This window comes from Microcaecilia unicolor, chromosome 3, assembly GCF_901765095.1.
Source record: "Microcaecilia unicolor chromosome 3, aMicUni1.1, whole genome shotgun sequence".
Taxonomy (NCBI): Eukaryota; Metazoa; Chordata; class Amphibia; order Gymnophiona; family Siphonopidae; genus Microcaecilia; species Microcaecilia unicolor.
Window position 1 is genome coordinate 10925213 of NC_044033.1, and position 20443 is coordinate 10945655.

Here is a 20443-nt window from a genome sequence, read left to right on the forward strand (position 1 = left end):
CCAAGGTGATCCCTCTACCCCCAAAATAGAAGAAATAGTCCTAAGGTCTAGTGGACCACGCCTCCTCCAAGAAAAATTAGTTCTAGTCTCTAGAGCAGGGGCGTAGCCAGACCTCGGCGGGAGGGGAGGTCAGAGCCCGAGGTGGGGGGGGGGCACTGTTTAGCCGCTGACCGCCACTTTGTACCCCCGCCGCCGCAACCCCCCCACCCACCGCCGCCGCTTCAGATACCTTGTTTGCTGGTGGGGGTCCCCAACCCCCGCCAGCCGAAGAGTCTTCTTCAGCGCCGGTTGACTCTGGCGCCTTCGCTGTGTGATGATCTGTTTCAAACTCCTGACGTCCTGCACCGTGCACACCTTGTATGTAGCCCCGTGCAGGATGTAAGGCATCAGAAACAGATGATCACACAATGAAGGCACCGGAGTCGACCGGCACTGAAGAAGACTCTTCGGCTGGCGGGGATTGGGGACCCCTGCCAGCAAACAAGGTGCCTGATGCGGAGGGCGGGCTGCGGCGGGAGGGGGTCAAATGTAGAGGGGGCCAGGGTGTAATCTGTGGGGGCCCATGCCTCCGTGGCCCCACGTAGCTATGCCCCTGCTCTAGAGGCACCCACAAGACAACCCCCATGATCCCACACCCCCCACCAAAAATAGCATTGGTGTTTAGTTACACCACCACCCTTTCTGTGCTCCTCAGACCCTTCCCTCCCAGTGTACTTTGAAGAAGTGGCAGATGCAGTGCCCACTTGCTCCTGCCTCTGCATCTCCATCTTCAAAAATGGTAGTGCATCCTGGGAGGCACCTAAATGAAGGAATTTTCTTCTTATCTGGTAATCTAGGTGGAGACTACCAAATACGGGAAAAATTCCCTTATTTGGCAGACTGATCCAATGTGGTGCATTCCAGGGTCAGGCACTGCTATTCTTCCAGTTGATTTGTGCCACTAGATAATAGGGCTATTTTGGGAGAGAATTAAAAGTGGGGAGTCTACTGGGGGGGGGGGGGGGTCAGAGGCTGAGGAGTTAACTCAGGGGTGGGGGATTGGGTCAGTGAACTTGGGGGCCTTTTGTAAATGTCTCCTTTCCAGTCAGTACATGAGCCAGCCACCACTCATGCATTGACAGGAATGGAGACATTTTAGCAATACACTGCAGATTAATGCTACAGTGTACACAGATTTTTTTTTCTGACTCTGCACACTTCTTAAACATCGCAGTAATTTGTATGCTCATTGATTACTTCATCTGAGTGGTAAATTTTTGTGGAAAGCTAACATTAGAAACCAAGCAGCAGGTCTAATGCACAGCTTAATGCATTGACCCCCTCAGTCCTGCTTGTTGAGAGAAAAAGCAGTGTTGCTCACTTGTAACAAATGTTTTCTGTGGGCGACAGGATTGATGAGGTACCCAGTCCTTCACAACCCCCTGAGAATTGCATTATTTTGTAAGCCACACAATTAGCTGAGTTGCTAAGGAGACTGCAATGCATTGGAAAGGCCTCACATGCTCAGAACTTTACTGTCCAATTCTGGGAGGACTATTCATCCTGGTGACATGTGATGACTTTGCTAACGTATGACTGATTAATCCTGCTTTCTTCAAAAAGCAGCCATTTAAAGATGAGCAATAGTGATACGCTATTTTTGTAATTTTACATTTTATAGTTGTTAAAATAAAGAAATGCATGTAGTCTTTTCTTGTGTGTGTAGAATAAGTTCATAAAATGTGTGTGGTCATAAGTAAAATATTGTCTGACTCCGCTCCTTCTATCTCGCCTGGAATAGGCTTCCTGAGCCATTACGTCTAGCTGCATCCCTGGCTGCCTTCAAATCCGGGCTAAAGGCCTACCTGTTCGATGCTGCTTTCGACTCCTGTTTGTAACTTTTATCTTATTTTTATGTGTCCTTCTGTCTGTCCTTCCCTTATCCTTTTTGGTCCTGTCTGTTTGTCCTGATTTAGATTGTAAGCTCTTTTGAGCAGGGACTGTCTTTCTTCTTCATGTTCAATTGTAAAGTGCTGCGTAAGACTGGTAGCGCTATAGAAGTGATTTATAATAGTAGTAGTAAAACTGGAATGGGATATGTAACTTTATGAATGCAGAATCTGAGTGTTGTTACTTTGAAAACTTAAATGCCTCCAAAAACCATTATAATAACCACTGGGCTTGGGAATAGATTATGAAATGGAAAGAGAATTCCTAGAATATAATGAAAATGTTTCTAGCAATAGATTCAAAAGATGTAATTTATAGCACTGTTACAAAAGATAGTTTAAAGCTTTATGCTTTCAGTAGAAATTAAATTTAGAAGCGCCTTTTCCAAGTAATCAGCAACACCAGTCCAACCTCCTATCAGTCTCTTCTGATCTCGTCAGTTACTGCCATTCCCAAGCTGTCTTTTCTGTGTGTGTATGTGTTCATAGACATGTATTGTTTCATCCTAACAATGCAAACTCATCCCAAGTTTTTAACCAAAATGGTAGTGCCTAGGTGGATATGTGTTTGACAGCAGTTTTCAGATCATGGATGCTTTAAGCAAGTGTACTGTATGTGAATTTTCAGAGCCACAATGAGGGTCATTGCTGTTTGAAAATCAGTGTCAATTATGCATGTTGAAAGTGCTACATACTTTACATCTGTAATTTGTGCAGGAGGCCAATGAGTGAGCATATTTGTACCAACTGTATATTTGTTACAATTTAATAACTGCCTTTCTGAAAGACTATGACTCAAAGCAACCACCCACCCGCAAGGGTATTTTCACCAACCCTGAAATTGAGCTGTTGGTTCAGGAAATCCAGAGGAGGCACATGCATTTCTTTGCTCCCACGGGCCAGAGACTGGCTGCTACAACGAAGCAGAGAGAATGGGAGGCAGTAAGGGACCGGCTCAACGTGGTCTTCCACTGTGGCAGGGATGTGGAAGACTGCAAATGGAAGTGGCGCCGGCTGAGGCGTGATGTCAGGAGGAAGGCTGGTGCCAACCCCCCAGCAGATGACACCGCTAACTTGACCCTCATCAAGCGCAACATTCATGGGCTCTTGCCCCAGAAGGGGATCCATGGGATTGGGTCTCTTGACACATCAGCACAGCCTGAGGGCTCAGGTAGCTTCGCCATTAGGAAGCTGGGGTATCTGTTGTGCTGCACTACACCCTGTTAACACTAGTGGGGGACAGTGTGTTGCTGCTCAGTAGGGAAAGGGGTGAGAACACCACATACAATACAAATCACTATTCATTACAGACCATAACACAGGGGGAAGGGGGAGGGTTTCCAGCAATGTGTGTGTAGGTTACCACTGTTTCACAGCTTTGGGGGCCTTCCCCACTCCCTCCTCTTTTCCCCATCACCAAACTCAGCATACAGTGATACCTCGGTTTTCGTTGATAATCCATCCAAAAACAATCAATGAAAACCGAAAGAGACGAAAACCAAGGCAATTATTTCCATATGAATCAATGTAAATCCAATGAGCAGGAGAACGCATGAGTCACCCTTTGTTTTCGCAAAATTAGCAGCGAAAACCGAGGCAACCAACGAAATCCGAGACAAATTTTTCACTGAAAAAATCAACGAAAACTGAAACCGACGATAACCAAAGTCAATGAAAACCGAGGTTTCACTGTATCTCCTTCCCACACCTCTGTGCTGTAGCCACTGTGTCCTCTGCACTCCTTCCACAGTTCTATGTCTGCCCACCTGCCTGTGTGGCTGTCTTCCACATCAATCTCTGTAGTACACTGCACTCCTCGTCTCCAGCTCTGTACCATGTACAATGGCATCTATGACTTGCCTGCCAATCCCATTCCTCACCATCTCTTTGCTGGGTCTTTGCATGTGGGGCTATGTATATGAATGCTGAAAAACAAAAGTGGGTTATTTTGACCAACACACTTCCTCCCCTTTTGCTTTGCAGGTGATGACAGCCAGTCGGAGGAAGAAGCTGGCCCTAGTTGCCACCAGCCCCAGCACACAGAGCAGCAAACTAGTGGGCCTACACAAGAAACCACACAGGACCATGGGGTGGAACCACAGGACCCAGCAGCAGCAGCGCCAGCTCTCCCTCCACCGCCTGCAGCAAAGGCTCTCCCTCCACCACCCACAGCCTTTGCTGATGGTGGCACTGAAGAAGAAGAAGATGCAGAAGGGGGGGGATCCTCCTCAGCAGAGGCCATCCAGCCAGAAGAGGCAGATGGAAGACTACCAGTGCCAGAAATTGGAGCTGCAACGGGAAGCGCTCCAGGTGCAACGGGAAGTGGTACAGGCCCAGTGTGAAGTGGTACAGCAGCTCCAACAGCTGGAGCACAGCATCGAGGGCCTAAGCCGTGACCTGAGAGCACCTAGTACAGCCCTGATGCAGCAACAAGTGGTGTCTACTTCCACCACTGCACAACAACCACCCGCTAAGAAGAGGAGCTTCAGATCCTCAGCATCCCCAGCCACTGGTCCAGCAGCCATCACACCAGCTCCCCGTCTGGGTCCTGTGCCCAGGTTTCAAGGCAGAGTGCAAGGTGGCCGGACTTCCACAGGGCAGCCAAGGCAGCAGGCTTCCTTGTGGACACAGAAGAGGAGAGTGGAAGTTCATCAGAGGATTCTCAACAGAGTTCCCCTGCAGCACCAGCTGCAAAGGAACATGGTGGGAGGGGTAGGAGGGGATGGGGGCCAGGGGAGGGGGCATGGAAAGTGATGGGACATGCTGGGGGGGTGAGGGATGGAGGGGAATATGCACAGAGCGGGTGATGGTGGTGGGAGGGGTGGTGGTAGTGTGTAAATACTATGTCATAGAAATAAATGTCAACTTACTCTCACACAAAACTTGTCTCGATCAGTCTTTGCCGAGCTCTGACCCCCAGCTGGTGTGCACTCTGCTCTGTGGACGGGAGGTGGAGGGGGCTCCTCATCCTGTTCATCTGGGGCCTGTGGCTGTGGCTCTTCTAGGAGGGCCTGTCCTCTGCGCATTGCCAAATTAAGTAGCATGCAGCAGGCCAGGAATATTTTTGCCACCTTTTGGGGGCTGTACAAGAACTCCCCTCCAGAATGGTCCAGACATCAGAACCTGTTCTTAAGTTGTCCGAAGGTGCGCTCGATGATGCCACGGTTGGTCCGATATCTACTGTTGTAGTTCTCCTCTGACCCTGTTTATGGGTACACTATGGGGATCATGAGCCAACTCCGCTGTGGGTAGCCTCTGTCACCTTTGGGGAGAAGCAGGATGAGAAAGATGAGTGTGTATTGTTTGGAGCGGGTACCTTGTGGAGGTGGGGGGGAGGAAATAGTGGGTTATGGAGTGAGCTGGAGGGAGACAGTGCTGAGGGTTGCCCGGTGGAGGAGGTATAGTTTGGGTTCGTGCCTAGGGGGGTCTGAGTGCGACGTGTCCAGTTAGTAGCACCTATGACCAAGGGGAAGCGTGCTACAGCGTAGAAGTCAGCCATGTTGTTCTGCAGGGCCTGGGGGATGGTGGGGAAGGTGAGGTACTCAGGTGTGTGGGCAAGGAAGGCATCAAGAACTGGGTGAGACCTGTGTTGACAGATAGGACAGACTGGAAACTCCCAGTGGCCAGAAAAGATAGAGAAGCAGTGATCTTTAGGTGCACAGGGATGGGGTTGTTCCTACGGGTCCTGGGCTGAAGGAGGAGTTTGAACTGGTCACAAAGTTGCTGAATGGCAGCCCTGTCAAAGTGGTACCTAGTGAGACACTGCAGGTCAGTGAGGTCTAGGAAACTGCTATGGGACCTGAAAACTCTGGGGCGTGAGTACCTCCTGCGGTGCCTCCCCTCTTCCTCCAACATGTAAGCCACCTGTGCATTTAGTGCCTCCATTTCCCTACACTACAGGTGCAATGCAGTGCCACCAGTGCTCACCTCTCCGTACCAACTTGGTGAAACACAGCAGCAACAAACAGACACTCACTCTCCCACCACCACCGACAAACAATGCGGTCACACACAGTAGAGCCACACTCTCTGACCCACTACAAACTCTCCTGCCACACCCTCCAGCCACTCACTCTCCAAGCAGCAAACGCCAGTCTTCACAAACATACTGCAGCAGTATACAGGACAAAGAGACAAACAGAGACTACAAACAGGTAAGGGAATGAAATATGAACTTGGGGACAGTGAATGGATAAGGAGAGGGGATGGGGGAGATAGAGGAAGGAGTAGTGGTGTCTGAGTTTGGGGGCTAGAAGGGGTAGGGAAAGCTGAAAAGGTAAAACACAAATGAGGCAGGTGTAAGCCGCACTGAACCTGCTATCGAGCAGGAAAGAGCGGGGTATAAATGCCACAAATAAATAAAAATAAATGAAAACGTTCTGACTATGGCACACAGACAAAGGTAACAAGTACTCAACAAGCTCTCAGCTTTCTCTCCCAACAATGCTCTTGCCACTCTCCAACTGCACAAAATCGCTAATAGGTCTAACCTTACCCTGTTCGCTTTTATTTCAGGTCTAACTAAGGACGCCCATGTTTTGACCCATGCAAAACCATTTCACTAGCCGTTATACACTGGGGGCGCCCATCTCGTAATGCCGCCCATAACATGCCCCTAACACACGCCCCCTGTGAGGATGACCATAGATGGGCATCCTCGCGCTGAGGACGCCCTTATGGCCCTGTTTCAATTATTGGATTTGGTCGACCTTCTTTCACGGGGACGCCCATGTGCCTTTTGTGTTGCTTTTTGGACGCCCTTCTCTTTCGAAAATGAGCCTGCGTATGGACTAGTTTTAATGTGATTGTATATTGTTACCAAAGTCAGTGGTGGAGTTCAAAAGAAATGATTGGAAAAGCCTCTTACCTGATGGAAGTAGTAAGTGGCTGGATGCTAATGTCTTCTGCTCCTGACAGTAAACCACTTGATCTAGGAGAAACTTGACTTCAGAGCAAGCTGTGCAGTTACAGCTATTGACTGTGAATCGCCCTGATTAGTCTGCTTGTGTTTACCCTAATTTTGCAGTTTTCTAGAACATTTCTGGCTGGTTGGGCAAAATGAGATGACAAATGCATGTCCAGTTTGCAAAGCTGAGTGGCTTTTTATATACAGTATGTAAATAGGACACTTACATAGAAGTGACTTTTAAATCCGTATTGGAGATATATAGAGCTGCAAAATCCAAGCATAGAATGACTAGTTAAGAGAAGCTGCTGTGGACTCTGCAAGGCAGGTTTTGTTGTTGTACACATTAGGTTTGATAAAAATTTACATTTAGATGGTTATGCTCACAGAGGTGCACAATATGATATTTAAGATGTATGCTTCCATTATCCAAGCAATAGTGATAATACAGTGCCATAGGGATTCTGTGCTGCACTTTCTTGAAAACCAGAAACAGTCGCAAGACTGAACTTGTCTTTTACTTCTAAGGCCTTGTTTATCTTGCTTGAATATTTGCCACAACAATGTAAGCTATGTATATACTGAAGTCTTTGTGCCAAGGACTGTGTGTCCTCTACTGACTTCTAACTGAGATTGCTTCACAGCCCATAATCCATGCAAGAGTCCAGCATTACAAGGAGAGCCCCTTCTGAGTCCTTCTGGGTTATGCAAGATGGTATCTGGATGGGTATAATGAGACCATTGAATGCACTTTTCTCTTTAACTCCAAATATGCAGCTAAAAGTCGCTTTTTATGCTGTCTTTCTACTGCTGAGCGGAGATGGTCAACACAGTTTTCCATTCCCTTCACATACAGCCATCTGATGGTGCCCTCATTAGCAAGGCGAATATAGGCTGACAATAACTACACATTTAGCAGGAGTTGAGTACAAAGTGTTGTTTTTTTTAAGTAGATATACCCTACAAGTCAGGTTAGGCACACAGTAGCATCCTTGACGCCTTTTCCAACTCTTAAGAACGTTTGTATCTTATGCAAAATTTAAGGAGATTTCTTTGGGACTAGTTCCCAACTTTTCTCTTTGGGTAAGCAAGAATTCTAACAAAAACATGGTATCATCTCAAAATTATGACAACTTTTTAGGCTGTTTTTCAAACTTTACAGCTTTGAGTGCTGTAAAGTAAAAAGTCCTCGTACTCAATGTCACATCTTTTTTGTCTATAATTCTGTTTACTGATCTTCATGTTGTAACCTACCTGAAAACAATCTTCTGCAACCGTAAATAGTAAACCATTAACCTTAGGTACTGGTTTTGAACATTTTTAATTTCATTATTTCCATTTATAGACTGTTTCTATGGATTCAGACAAAGTGATGTAAATGATATTTCTACAAAATGAAATTGATTTTATGAATAAAATCTTCCCTACCAAGCAACCAAAACAAGCATAATTTAAGAAATATATATATACCCAAACAGAAATGTAAGGTAGACTGAACTCATTTTGACATGGAACTAATGATGCTCAACCACCAAACTAAGGTCTTTGGGCCTTTACTTATCTTCAGTCCATCACTACAGAATCCTCTTTTTCTTATGCTCTGTCTTTTTTTTTTTTTTAATATGTACACCCCCCCCCCCCCCTTTATTCCATGTCACCATAATCTGTCGGCCTCTTTCAGTTATACTGTCCTTGTCATTTGCTGTTTATTCAGACTCATTCTGTAAACCCAAAACTTTACCTCATTTTCACAGAGCCATTGTAATAAAAATCTGAGTTAACAGATTTCATTTCAGTAGAGTAACGTAAGCACTTCTGAGATCTGTTAAAGGTGGAAGCAGCACTGAAGTGTAGGAGATCCATAGTCAAAGTTTTGTGTTGGATGGTACTAATTGGGTTAATGCATTTTGGCACTGAGAGTGTGAGCAAATGATTTTTTTTTTTTTTTGCATTAGGGGTTTGTTCACAGTTCGGCTTCAGTAGGGTGATCATGTATCATGTAGCACCATGTCAAGGGAGGAGGGGCAGTTAGAGACAGTCTAATTTTGCTCTGTTGCAAATGCGGAGAAAGATTGCCATTTTCTTTAGAAAAATCAATTGGGAAATCAGAACTCTGTTTCTATGGATGATAAGGAGCAAAACCGGCACAAGCTCAGCCTGTTCCCTTTCAAATACAGCTATATGGTTGCTTCCCAACCACCAAACTTAAAAAGAAATTACTGTTAAATAATTAACACATTTGCCTATTTTCTGGTATAGAAACGATCTGTTACCTGTGCACACACATGGATTCATAATGGGACTTTGCAAAGTAGGATGTGTTTCTGTAGAACTCTATCTTTAATTAACTAGCCCTGTTTGTTTTTGGATACAACAGATTCCCAATCAGAGAATGATGCTTCTCCGGTGAAACGGCCACGGTTACAGGACAGTGAAGACAGGCCCGAAGAAAGTAGCCGATCCAAACAAAAGAGTCGACGCCGCTGCTTTCAGTGCCAAATAAAGCTGGAGCTGGTACAACAGGAGCTGGGATCATGTCGTTGCGGTAAATCAGTTTCTTAAAGATAAAGCAAGAGACTCCTATTGGAGAAGGTTTGTTCCTCTAGGCATCTGGTATCCATTGAAGTGCCACTTCCATGTGTCTTCAGCATACATAGTAACATAGTAGATGACGGCAGAAAAAGACCTGCACGGTCCATCCAGTCTGGCCAACAAGATAACTCATATTTGCTGCTTTTTGTGTATACCCTACTTTGATTTGTACCTGTGCTCTTCAGGGCACAGACCGTATAAGTCTGCCCTGCACTATCCCCGCACTATGGCCACCACTTCCTACATCTCTGCTTAGGGCAAGGATGTCCAAGAAACCAATACAAAAATGTATTTTATGCACAAAGAGTATTTCATAGTTGTTGTAGGTAAACAGCGACCATTCTTTGTCATGTTGTTGGAGATATTTATTGTTCATGTCTTATTTTCTAAGAAATGACCATATGGCCAAAACAACACGGCACTATTGCCCAGTTCATACAGTGGACCCACTGGGACACCAGCCTCCATTGCTGAAAGGAACAAAATGGTAGTTTTCTGGCAAGGAATTCCAAATTACATGTTGAGTGAAGAAATATTTTCTCCGATTCTTCTTAAAATTACTACTTTGTAGCTTCATTGCGTGCCACCTAGTCCTAATATTTTTGGAAAGAGTAAACTAGTGATTCACATCTACCCATTCCACGCCACTCATTATTTTATAGACCTCTATCATATCTCCCCTCAGCCGTCTTTCTCCAAGCGTATCTCTGTTTTGGGTTCCTTTTTCCCACATGCATCACTTTGCACTTGCTCACATTAAACGTCATCTGCCATTTAGATGCCAAGTCTCACAGTCTCATAAGGTCTTCTTGTAATTTTTCACAATCCTCCTGCAATTTAACAACTTTGAATAACTTTGTATCATCAGCAAATTTAATTACCTCACTAGTTACTCCCATCTCTAGATCATATATAAATCTGTTAAAAAGCAGCGGTCCCAGCACAGACCCCTAGGGAACCCCAATATCTACTCTTTCCATTGAGAATACTGACCATTTAGCTCTACTCTCTATTTTCTATCTTTTAACCAGTTTTTAATCCACAGTAGGACACTACCTCCTATCCCATGAGTCTCCAATTTTCTCTGGAGTCTTTCATGAGGTAGTTTGTCAGACGCCTTCTGAAAATCCAGATACACAATCCAGCTTATTTTCAAAAGTGATGGGCGCCCATATTTCGACCCAAATTGGGAAATGGGCGGCCATCTCGCAAAGGTGCCCAAATCGGTATAATCGAAAGCCGATTTTGGGCGCCTTCAACTGCACTCCGTCGCGGAAACAGCCAAAGTTGACGGGGGCGTGTCGGAGGCGTGGTGAAGGTGGGACTGGGGCGTGGTTATCGGCCGAGGAGAGATGGGCGCCTTTGGCCGATAATTGAAAAAAAAAAAACGGGCGCCAGTAGTGAGAATTTAGGGCACTTTTTTTGGACCCTTTTTTTTTTCACGAACAAGTCCCAAAAAAGTGCCCTAAATGACCAGATGACCACCGGAGGGAATCGAGGATGACCTCCCGTGACTCCCCCAGTGGTCACTAACCCCTTCCCACCAAAAAAAAAAAAACTTTCAAAACTTTTTTTTCCAGCCTGTATGCCAGCCTCAAATGTCATACCCAGCTCCATCACAGCAGTATGTAGGTCCCTGGAGCAGTTGTTAGTGGGTGCAGTGCACTTCAGGCAGGTGGACCCTGGCCCATCCCTCCCCCTACCTGTTACACTTGTGGTGCTTAATGCTGAGCCCTCCAAAATAAACCAAAACCCACTGTACCCACATGTAGATGCCCCCCTTCACCCCTTAGGGCTATGGTAATGGTGTAGACTTGTGGGTGTTGGGGGGGATTTGGGGGGCTCAGCACACAAGGGAAGGGTGCTATGCACCTGGGAGCTTTTTTAATGTTCTTTTGTAATTTGTAAAAGTGCCCCCTAGGGTGCCCAGTTGGTGTCCTGGCATATGAGGAGGACCAGTGCACTTCGAATCCTGGCCCCTCCCACGACCCAAAGCCTTGTTTTTGAGATGGGCGCCTTCGGTTTCCATTATCGCTAAAAACCGATACCGGCCAGCTCAAAAATGCCCAAATCCTAGGCATTTGCCCCGCACAACCCGTATTATCGAAAAAAAGATGGGCGCCCATCTTTTTCCGAAAATGCGGTTTGTCCCGCCCTTTCATATGGCCGCCCACGGAGATGAGCGTTCACGTTCGATTATGCCCCTCCACATCAACCGGCTCACCTTTATCCACATGTTTGTACACCGCTTCAAAGAAATGTAGTAGATTGGTGAGGCAAGATTTCCTTTCACTAAATCCATGTTGACTTTGTCTCATTAATCCATGCTTTTGAATATGCTCTGTAATTTTGTTCTTTATAATAGTCGCTACCATTTTGCCCGGCACCGACATGAGACTCGCCGGTCTATAATTTCCTGGATCTCCTCTGGAACCTTTTTTTAAAAATTGGCGTACATTGGCCACCCTAGAATCTTGCAGAACCAATCTTGATTTTAAGGATAAATTACATATAGTTCTGCAAGTTCATTTTTCAATTCTGTCAGTACTCTGGGATGAATACCATCCAGTCCAGGAGATCTGCTACTCTTCAATTTGTCAAATTGCACCATTACATCCTCCAGGTTTATAGAGATTTCATTCAGTTTCTCTGACTCGTCAGCTTTGAATACCATTTCTGGCACCGGTATCTCTCTCAAATCTTCTTCGGTAAAGACTGAAACAAAGAATTCATTTAATCTCTCCACTATGGCTTTGTCTTCCCTAATTGCCCCTTTTACCCCTTGGTCATCTAGTGGTTCAACCGATTCTTTTGCCGGCTTCTTGCTTTTAATATACCTAAAAAAAAAATTACTATGTGTTTTTTGCCTCCAGTGCAATCTTTTTTTCAAAGTCCCTCTTTGCCTTCCTTATCTGCGCTTTGCTTTTGACTTGCCATTCCTTATACTGTTTCTTATTATTTTCAGTCAGTTCCTCCTTCTATTTTCTGAAGGATTTTCTTTAGTTCTAATAGCTTCCTTCACCTCACTTTGTTAGCCGTGCACTATGTGGGTGGGTCACAAAATGTGTCAGGGAGCAGAGGGATAGGTCCAGGAGTAAGGCACTCTCGGGGCTTACTAAATGATACTCTGATTTCCCATAGCAGTGCTACAGATCTTTAGTGTAGAATTTCTCTTCTTTTTATACTGTGATTTTTCTTACAAAGTAATTTTTTTTAGTAGCCCCTAAATTAATTTCTAGACAATGTATATATTCTCTGAGTTATAAATTTGCATGTTGGCACAAATACTTAAAGGGAAATATTTGCATTTTGCCAAATGCATATTCTTATAAGAAGCTCGCTATTTCTGTGCAGATATTTTTGCTAAGAAGGAAATTCAAGAATGGTGAGGCAGAAAATGGCAAGATTTGACAAAACTGGGAATGCACACGTATGCAATAGCTTTCATAGCCATAGGCATGATTTCTGTCACTTACTCTAGTGTGACCTAAAATAGGCACCTGAAAACATGCTTTCACTGGACACCTCTTTATAAAATCACCCTTCACTGGTCTTACTCTGCCACACAAAGTAGTAGGAGAGATTTCCTTGCTGACACTTATTTGATCAGTTACTTCAATTTTAAGAATGTACGTTTGAAACAGTTTATTACTTCTTTCATATCATATCTCCCTGAGGCTGTATAATGGTCTGTTGTGAAAGCGCTGTCCCGTGCACTATAATTATCTGCTCTCCTGCTCCCTCTGCCATATTGCTGCCTGATAGCAAGGGCATACTTTGGGCACGGAATGGGAGTGAAATCATGTCCTAGCTTCATCCTGTGCACATACCATTGGGTGGATTTGGTGCAGTCACCACAGGGTCACCTTTAACTCATTGTGGAGACTGTTGACTGATGTTAGAGCCCCAGAAAGGTTAAGGAAGTCAAAGTTGTCCCTTGGGTATGTACGTCTGTATACAGGTGGGTTTGTGTGATCTAGGTCTGTAGGTACAGATGGATAGATATACAGGGTGTGTGTAATATGTATCTATATGAATATGAATGTTTGTACCTATATCTGTATATGGACCTTTCCTCCATTACTGTTCTGTTGTATGCAGGTTATTAATTGCTTACCAAAAACTCTCAGCTTGTATATAATGCTCAAGAGCCAAATGTGTTATGAATTGAGATGGGCCTTTTTGTATCATTCTGAGCCTAGAGGAAGAAGAACAGAGGATGTCATTTTCATTAATTTCTAATGAGGTACCAATTAAAGGCAAGGAATGAGCTCAGAAGAGAAGTCGTCACCCCCTCCCTGAACCTCTACCCTAGGGCCTGTCACACCAAACACTGCCAAACCTTCTCTGAAAACTCCATTAAATTACCATCTCTTGCATAGCATGCACACAAATTCAGCGTCCCTTTCATCTTCAAAAGAGCAATTTGTAAACTGAGCTTTGAGCCTCCTCATACCAGTGAGCTGGGATAGGTGATAGGAATTGTTAATTGCTCAGCCACTTTACAGGCTTCAGTGAGGAAGGGACAAAGAAACAATTGAAGATTAATTCTTATTCTGTGCATCCTCCATCTGACTAACCTTTAAATCAAGGACAGTAGTCAGAAGAGCAGGGATGTTAGCTGGGAAACATTTTGAGATGCCAATTAGAGGGAGGAGTGTGTTGCGATAACAGTGATCTGTTCCAATGTGTGCAGTCCTTCAGTGGTTTAGCTCCTTGTAATGGATGATGATTGCATAGGAATAATCTTGTGTATTCCTGATAGCACACATTAAAGGTTCCCATGAGTAGTGTTTTCCCTAAATGCCAGAGTTTACAGTTTTAGATCCTGCTTCAGGTGTATGGACCTACAACAGAGGATGTCGGTCTTATGCAAAGCCAGCTTAACCATTAGGCAGTTAGGTGCTGACCACAGACAGGAAAAAGCAGCTGAAATCACAATCAAACTCAAAGAACCATCAGAATATTCTTGTGCCTGCAGGGGAGAGTGGGTGGTTTTCAAATAGCAGATTTATCCAGGTATACAGCCTTTGGAAATTGCTCATATATAATAGTTTTATATTTAAAAGTATGAAGTATTTTTGGCAAAAACAACTTATAAAGAAAGATTACTGAAGCTGGCATGTGAGGGTAACCACTGTGACCCCCACCCTGGAGTACGTACCTTAGATGTGTAAATAATGGCACTAAATCTAGGGGGAAATACATCTAAACTAAGGTCCCAAATTAAGAATTCCCTCTTATTATTCACTAACCAGCCACATGAACCATATGAAGTAAATAGAGATTCATTTACAAACTGTAAAACAGTCAGATTTACAAGTCCTTAATTCAAACTTAATCAAATGAACAGAAGTCAGATGAAATACTGATACACACACCCCATCAGCAAATCCACCCGGGACATGGGAGATCTGTGTGGGTTTCTCAGCACAAAGAACTTAACAGCCCACCTTTTGAAGCTTCCTCTGCTTGCCACCCCCCCCCCCCCCCCCCACTTCCCACAGAAAAAAAAACATGGTTGAGGCTTTCCTGCTGCTACTGCGTAGGACTTGTGGGGAAAATCTGGAGCTTTACTTGAAAAAATAGACTCCAATAGGAAAAACTGAAAAGGGCAAATATGTTCATTAAAGCTATTCATCTGTAATTATTGCAAATTAAATGCTGGTGAACAGGGTCAGATATGGCAACTCTGGAAACCAAATTCCTCCAAAATTAGTCATCTTCTAATAGCAATTTGTCTTTCATTATATCCAAAGAGCAACCATAACATATAGTAAAAGATGCAAGTACAATACAATCTATCCTACTAAGCAACCTAAAATTAAAGAGAGAGTCAAAATGAGAAAATGGTTAATAGGAATAACCTACAGTCATGAAAATGTGTAAAAAATGGATGAAGAGAGCACTATGCATACTAAGAGACCAGAACCACTTTGCAGACAAATTCAGTCATATATTACAATCTCACAAGTGGTCCCTTAACAATACAAAACTAACATACCTCTTCATAAATGCGAACCCCTCACATTGATCTATTTGCATCTAGCCTGAGCAAACTTTTAAAATGGAGATTCTCTTTCTAGTGCAGAGATAGGAATCAAAACCCCTTTGTTACCTGTTCCCTGATGACATCACTTCATAACTCTTTTTTTGTTTGTTTACCATCCGCTTACTCAATTGTCTCTCAAAGTCTTGCCCTTGGATTAGTCCCTCCCTCATGGAAAAGGACGATGGCTTGACTCTTCTCGAAAAAGGCCTCATCAGACCCTCTCGATGTGTCCAACTACTGCCCTGTTTCTAATTTGTTCCTTTCTAAGCTGACAGAAAAGATTGTCTTCATGCAACTCTCCTTACACATTGACAGTTTTCTAGTACTACACCCTTCCCAAGCAGGCATCTGACCTTTACACCTTGAATATGGAGGTGAAATTTCTCAGCAGACATTCCTTGGACCCATGAGAATGGGAACTATCCAGCCAGGGTTTTCAGCTGATAGTGGACCGATGAGGTTCCCTGCTTCTGGACTTGATGGTGACAAAAAGGAATGCCAAAGTGCCTGAGTTCTTCAGCTGTTGGAAAGAACTGAGCTTGAAGGGCCTGAGACACCTCTACTGTATGTCTTCCCTCCTTGACCAATGGTAAGCCGTGTGTTGAAAAGAATCGCATCGCACCAGGGTCAAATAATTCTCATAGCCCCGATTGGCCACGGAGGCTGTGGTATGCGGACCTGATTCAACTGCTGGACAGGGTCTTCTCTGTCTTCTGCAGGTACATGGCCTACTGAAGCAAGGTCCAGTACTCATGGAGGATCCATGCCCCTTTACCCTTTACAGCTTGGCCTTTGAAAGGGCTTGCTTGAGACGGAAAGGTTATTCTGATTTGGTCATTGCTACCCAGCTTCAAGCTTGGAAACACTCTCCATCCATGATGTATGTGAGGGGTGTGGAGGATGTTTGAGGCCTGGTGTTCTGAGTGCGGACATTCTCCCATCTCTGCTCAGATTGCTCACATCCTAGCATTTCTTCAAGCAGGTCTTCAAAAAGGATTGGCATTGGTGTCTTTAAAAGTTCAGGTTCTGGCTTTGGCCTGTTTCAGGGGCCGACTACAGAAGATGTCTCTTGTGGCTTACCCAGATATCATTTGATTCTTGCAGGGAGTGGGCCACTTTCAGCCTCCCTTTTGTACGCCATGTCCAGGGTGGAACCTTAATTTAGTCCTTCTGGCTCTTCAGAATCCTCCTTTTCATCCACTCCGGAAGGCCTCCTTGAAAGATCTTACGCTAAAGACAGTGTTCTTGGTGGCTGTTGCATCGGCTTGTAATGTTTCAGAGCTTCAGGATTTCTTGTCAGGATCCCTTTCTCCACTTTTTGGAGGTGGGAGTCTTCCAGCGCACAGTTTCTTTCTTTCTTTTGAAAGTTGTATCAGCATTTCATCTCAACTAATCTGTGGCACTTCTGTCCTTTTGCAGAGAGGACAAAGAGGCTCAGTATTCTTCCTTGAAGCTTCTCAATGTGCGTAGAGTCCTCAGATATCTGGAAGTCACAAATGAGTTTCACAAATCAGACAATAGAACTCAAACAAATCAGACAGAATGTTTGTACTTTTTGGTAAGCAGAGGCTTGACTATCTCATCAGCTTAGTTACTTACGGGAAAGCAGGCTCTTCAGGCCTTGTGGACGCATTCTTGAAGGTGTACAGCAACATCCTTGGCAGAGACTACCTACTGTCTCTGGTGGATATTTGCAAGGAGGCAACGTGGTTGATGTTGCGTACTTTTGCCGAACACTACAGGGTGGACATTGTGGCACACTCAGAAGCCAGTTTTGGGGCTTCAGTCCTCACGGCAGCTGTGTCAGGATCCCATTCATTAGGGATTGCTTTTAAACATCCCAGAGGTTCTGGAATAGTGGGAAGCTATGTAATGGAAGAAGAAATTAGGTCTTACCTGATTTTCCATTAGTCCTTCCCACTATTCCAGAGGCCCGCCTAAGGTTTCTCAGATGTTTAGTCACTGCAAAATAATGGGTCAAATAACGATTGTCACCTTCCGTTGTGCTTCCTGCATATCTTTTGTCCTCTACAAGTTGTCCAGAGATGAGAGGTCCACACATGTTTGTTTGCTTGTTTGGTTAGTGTTAGGTTAGCAAGTTGTTTAAGGCTGTTGTGAGTTTATCCTTGCTGCTTGTCTACGTAAATACTCTAGCAGGCCACTATTGGAAAGTGGACACTAGGCTTAATGGTCCCTTAGTCTGATCCAGTAGGGCAACCCTTTTGTATACTTATGTAATCACTCATCTTGCATCAGCCTCCACTGAGATTTGTGAAACTATGATGTAGAGAGAAATCTACATGTTCATGTCTGTCTTATTGTTTGGACACTGACTTCCAAGATGATAGTAACTTTAGTCAGTCCTGTTGCCAATGTCTTTTTGAGAGGTAGAACTCGAATCCATTCGCCCTAGGGTCCATTTTTATTATTTTAAGTTTTCTTCCTTTAAAAAAAAGTGCACAAAACATAATAGAGGTTTATTACAGATCTATATTCTGTCTTTCCATGAATGTTCAAGATGCATTACATCATCAGGTATTTATATATGGGATCAGAACACAAATAATTCAAATATTATATGTATGTGCTTCCTTTTAGGCAGTTTTTTGGTGGCATATTTGTCCTTTTTTTATGTGGTGTTTTAATGATTTATTTTTAACTACTTAATACATATTCTGAGTGAGCAGTATGTAAGCATCTTTTATAATATAAAACTTTTTTTTTTTTTAGTTTTCAAACTAAGCAATAATAAAATGCAAATGAAATTCAAAATAAGACAGAATAATATGTAAAACTAACTTAATAGATCCTTCTGAATATATTAGACATGTGAATGCTTTTACACCATTTATTTCCGGCGGGTGTCACAAACCAGAGATCTGCTGAACAGCAAAGTCCTTTTGGGCAAATAACTGACACATACTTAGTGCTAATTTCATTACAGTTCTTATTATGAAATATTCTTCTTCACAGAAATATGCTTTCCACTTATTTCCACTTGGTTAGCTTATTCTTGTTTATCTTTTTTGTTGGACTATGACATTTGGTTACAGAGTACCACACGTGTGGCTGATTTCACCTTTCTTGTCCCTTGGGGAAACAAGTTACTTGCCTATAGCATATGTGCTCCATGGATAGCAGGACCAGCCTTTCATACCCTCTTGCCTTCTGGAGTTGGCTTCTCTGATAACTGTATATGGAAAACAGAGAAGGTCACAGTAGGAGCACGGGGGTCCTTCATGTTCCCTGAAGGTTTTCCAGATGTTTGCATCAGTGCTATTGGATGACATCATCTACATCTGTGGCCAGTTTTATCCAGTTGCCAGTGGAGAACACACATAAGAGGTAAGCAGCATTCTCTCAAGTCTTGCCAAATTCGGAACTGGTGAAAGTCCACAAACCTTCCCCTCTTCCATGCTTCTGTGAAAGCGTAAAGAGGCAGAAAATGGGCAAGATAGGAAAACTCATTGGTGCAGACTGCTTTGATCGAGCATTCTGTTTCAGAGGCTCTAACTCATCCAGCTGGGTCAGCCCTCTCTCACCAAGTCCAGCAACGGACTGCTCAAACAATATGACAGGCACTTAAGTCAAATTTCATTCCTGGAGTCCTTCACCCAATAGTAAAGCATCAAGGTATAAACACTGAATGAGTTCTTATACCTTGTCTTTGCACTTCCTTGTTAAGACCAAGCCAAAAGAAATCCAAGCATGGAGTATATGCAGCCATTATCTTAGCCCAAGCCCCCGCCGGGGGTAGGGCCTCAACTTTTAGTTCTTTATTTTTAACCTCCTTACTCCAGACATTTCCTCAAACTTTGTCAAGGCTCATTTCTATTGATTTGATAGTTAAGTTTCTTCCAAAGGCTAGTGTACTTTTTTCAGTTTTCGAAATGCCTATCAAACATATAAACGGCAAGTGACCGTACTCACTTGCAAATGCGCAGTACAGACTTCCCTCTCTGTCCCGCCCTCGCGTCAAGACATCATGACGTCAGAGGGCGGAACAGAGAGGGAAACAGAGTCGAATTGTCGGACGACGACACTGCCGCTGCCTGGAAAGGAACATTGCACAAAACAGCTGCTCCCTCCCCCCTCCTTATCGGGCCCTGACAGCGCCTCTCACCTCCATGTGGAAGCGCTGCAGGCAGCAGCAGAGCGATCTGCTGCTGCCTGTAGCGCTTTCACAAGGAGGTGAGAGGTGCTGTCAGTGCAGGGGGCCCGGCACGGAGGGGGGAGGGAGCAGCGGCAATGAGGGTAGCTGGACATGGGGGGAGGGCAGAGGGGAGAGGCCATGATTGCTGGACTTGGGGTGAGAGCAGGGCACAGAGGAGGGTTGCTGGGCATGGGGGGAGGGGGGAGGCCACGAGAAAGAGGAGGGTCGCTGGATATGGGGGGGAGGATCGGTGGACGGGGTGAGGCCAGGGGAGAGAGGAGGGCTGCAATACTCGCCCGTTTTTACGAGCTTAACGGCTAGTATATTTATATACCATCCATATGTATAATTTCTTCTTTAAATTTAGAGGCCACTTATTCAGCATCCCACAGTTATCCTAAATGGAGCATAACTAAGAATCTACACGATTAAAAACAATTAAACTATGACAAACTCAAATACTGACTTGTGGAGACAGTGCATTGCTGCTATAGTTGCAATGTCCCAGCATCACAACACTTGGCATCATAAGTTTAAACACAGTGGGATTAACGCTAGAACTACTAATTTTCCCTACCTAGAATGACCAATGGGTTCTTTTTGACCATAATTTAAAATTGGTTCTTAAAAATAGGAGATGTAACTTAACAACTACTGAACAGAATTAACAAGCAAATATAGTATTTTAAATTTTAGAAATCAATGTTTATTATTGCATGTTGATAATTCGTTTTTCAAAAAACTTTTGGGCGTAATTTAAGAAACTCTTGCCGTTTCCTTTGAGTTACCCTGGAAACATCTGGGAACATTCT

At 44.2% G+C, this 20443-nt stretch overlaps 1 protein-coding gene across 1 annotated transcript in view; it reads left to right on the forward strand.

Annotated features, from left to right (window-relative positions):
* The window catches only part of ZFAND3 (zinc finger AN1-type containing 3), a 481002-nt gene that overhangs the window by 407458 nt on the left and 53101 nt on the right, over positions 1-20443 (forward strand). Inside the window, exon 5 of the mRNA XM_030195765.1 lies at positions 9212-9379. Within this exon, the coding sequence (XP_030051625.1) occupies positions 9212-9379 (168 nt within the window). The remainder of the gene's footprint in view (positions 1-9211; positions 9380-20443) is intronic.